At 48.4% G+C, this 1703-nt stretch overlaps 1 gene segment (V, D, J or C); it reads left to right on the forward strand.

Annotated features, from left to right (window-relative positions):
- Positions 1–72: 72 nt before the first annotated feature.
- On the forward strand, positions 73–756 carry LOC114073047 (the record flags this gene model as incomplete). The annotated part of the segment is given in 1 exon segment: positions 73–756. A coding segment is annotated over 1 exon segment (678 nt), but the record flags the coding sequence as incomplete, so codon positions are not given.
- Between the last annotated feature and the right edge of the window lie 947 nt (positions 757–1703).

Genomic DNA, 1703 nt, shown 5'->3' on the forward strand with positions numbered 1-1703 from the left:
TCTTGGTCAACTGGGAGAGTCTTGGTCAACTGGAAGGGTTCTTGGTCAACTGGGAGAGTTTTGGTCAATTAGGAACCCAACTGGGAACCCAACTGGAAGGGTCTTGGTCAACTGGGAGAGTCTTGGTCAACTGGGAGAGTCTTGGTCAACTGGAAGGGTTCTTGGTCAACTGGAAGGGTTCTTGGTCAACTGGGAGAGTCTTGGTCAACTGAGAGAGTCTTGGCCAACTGGGAGAGTCTTGGCCAACTGGAAGGGTTCTTGGTCAACTGGAAGGGTCTTGACCACCTGGAAGGCTCTTCCCCCCTCTCACCATGTCCCCTCCCTCCTCCCCCCCCCTCAGCCATCACGCCGGTGCCGCCCCAAGTCTACGTCTTCCCCCCTCCATCGGAGGAGCTGGCGCGCGGCGAGACGGTGACCCTGACGTGCCTGGTCAGCGGCTTCTTCCCCGCCGACGTCCTCCTGACCTGGAACCAGCAGGACCGGCCGGTGGAGCGGAGCCGCTACCTCCTCTTCGGCCCCCGGCCCGACGGCAGCGCCGACGACGACGCCGGCACCTTCTCCCTCTACAGCAAGCTGAGCGCCGGCGCCGAGGACTGGCGGCGCGGCGACGTCTTCACCTGCGTGGTGGGGCACGACGGGGTGGACGGGGCGGTGAAGTTCGTGCAGAGGAGCCTGGACAAGAGCGTGGGGCGGCCCCAGAACGTCAACGTGTCGGTGGTGGTGGCCGACTCCGACGTCACCTGCTACTGACGCCGGGGCGGCGTTGAATCGGCGTTGGGTCAGCATTGAGTTGATGTTGAGTTGACGTTGGGTTGAGGTTGATTTGACTTTAAATTGACATTAAATTGACGTTGAGTTGATGTTGAGTTGATGTTGAGTTGACGTTGAGTTGATGTTGAGTTGACGTTGAGTTGAGGTTGATTTGATGTTCAATTGACATTAAATTGACGTTGAGTTGATGTTGAGTTGATGTTGAGTTGACGTTGAGTTGACGTTGAGTTGACGTTGAGTTGAGGTTGAGTTGACTTTAAATTGACATTAAATTGGGGTTGAGTTGATGTTGAGTTGATGTTCAATTGACACCAAGTTGATGTTGAGTTGACGTTGAGTTGATGTTGATTTGAGGTTGATTTGATGTTGATTTGACTTTAAATTGACATTAAATTGACGTTGACTTGATGTTGAGTTGATGTTGAGTCAACGTTGAGTTGATGTTGATTTGACATTGATTTGATGTCGATTTGAGGTTGATTTGAGGTTGATTTGATGTTCAATTGACACGCAAGTTGATGTTGAGTTGATGTTGATTTGATGTTGATTTGACATTGATTTGATGTCGATTTGAGGTTGATTTGATGTTGATTTGATGTTCAATTGACACCAAGTTGAGGTTGAGTTGAGGTTGAGTTGACGTTGAGTTGACATTGATTTGATGTCGATTTGATGTCGATTTGAGGTTGATTTGATGTTCAATTGACACCAAGTTGATGTTGAGTTGACGTTGAGTTGACACCAAGTTGATGTTGATTTGATGTTGATTTGATGTTGATTTGATGTCGATTTGAGGTTGATTTGAGGTTGATTTGATGTTCAATTGACACCAAGTTGACGTTGAGTTGATGTTGATTTGATGTTGATTTGACCTTGATTTGATGTCGATTTGATGTCAATTTGACGTTGATTTGATGTTGATTTGAGGTTGA

This window comes from Empidonax traillii, unplaced genomic scaffold, assembly GCF_003031625.1.
Source record: "Empidonax traillii isolate 1590-97213 ecotype Southwest subspecies unplaced genomic scaffold, ASM303162v1 scaffold5109:size41427, whole genome shotgun sequence".
Taxonomy (NCBI): domain Eukaryota; kingdom Metazoa; phylum Chordata; class Aves; order Passeriformes; family Tyrannidae; genus Empidonax; species Empidonax traillii.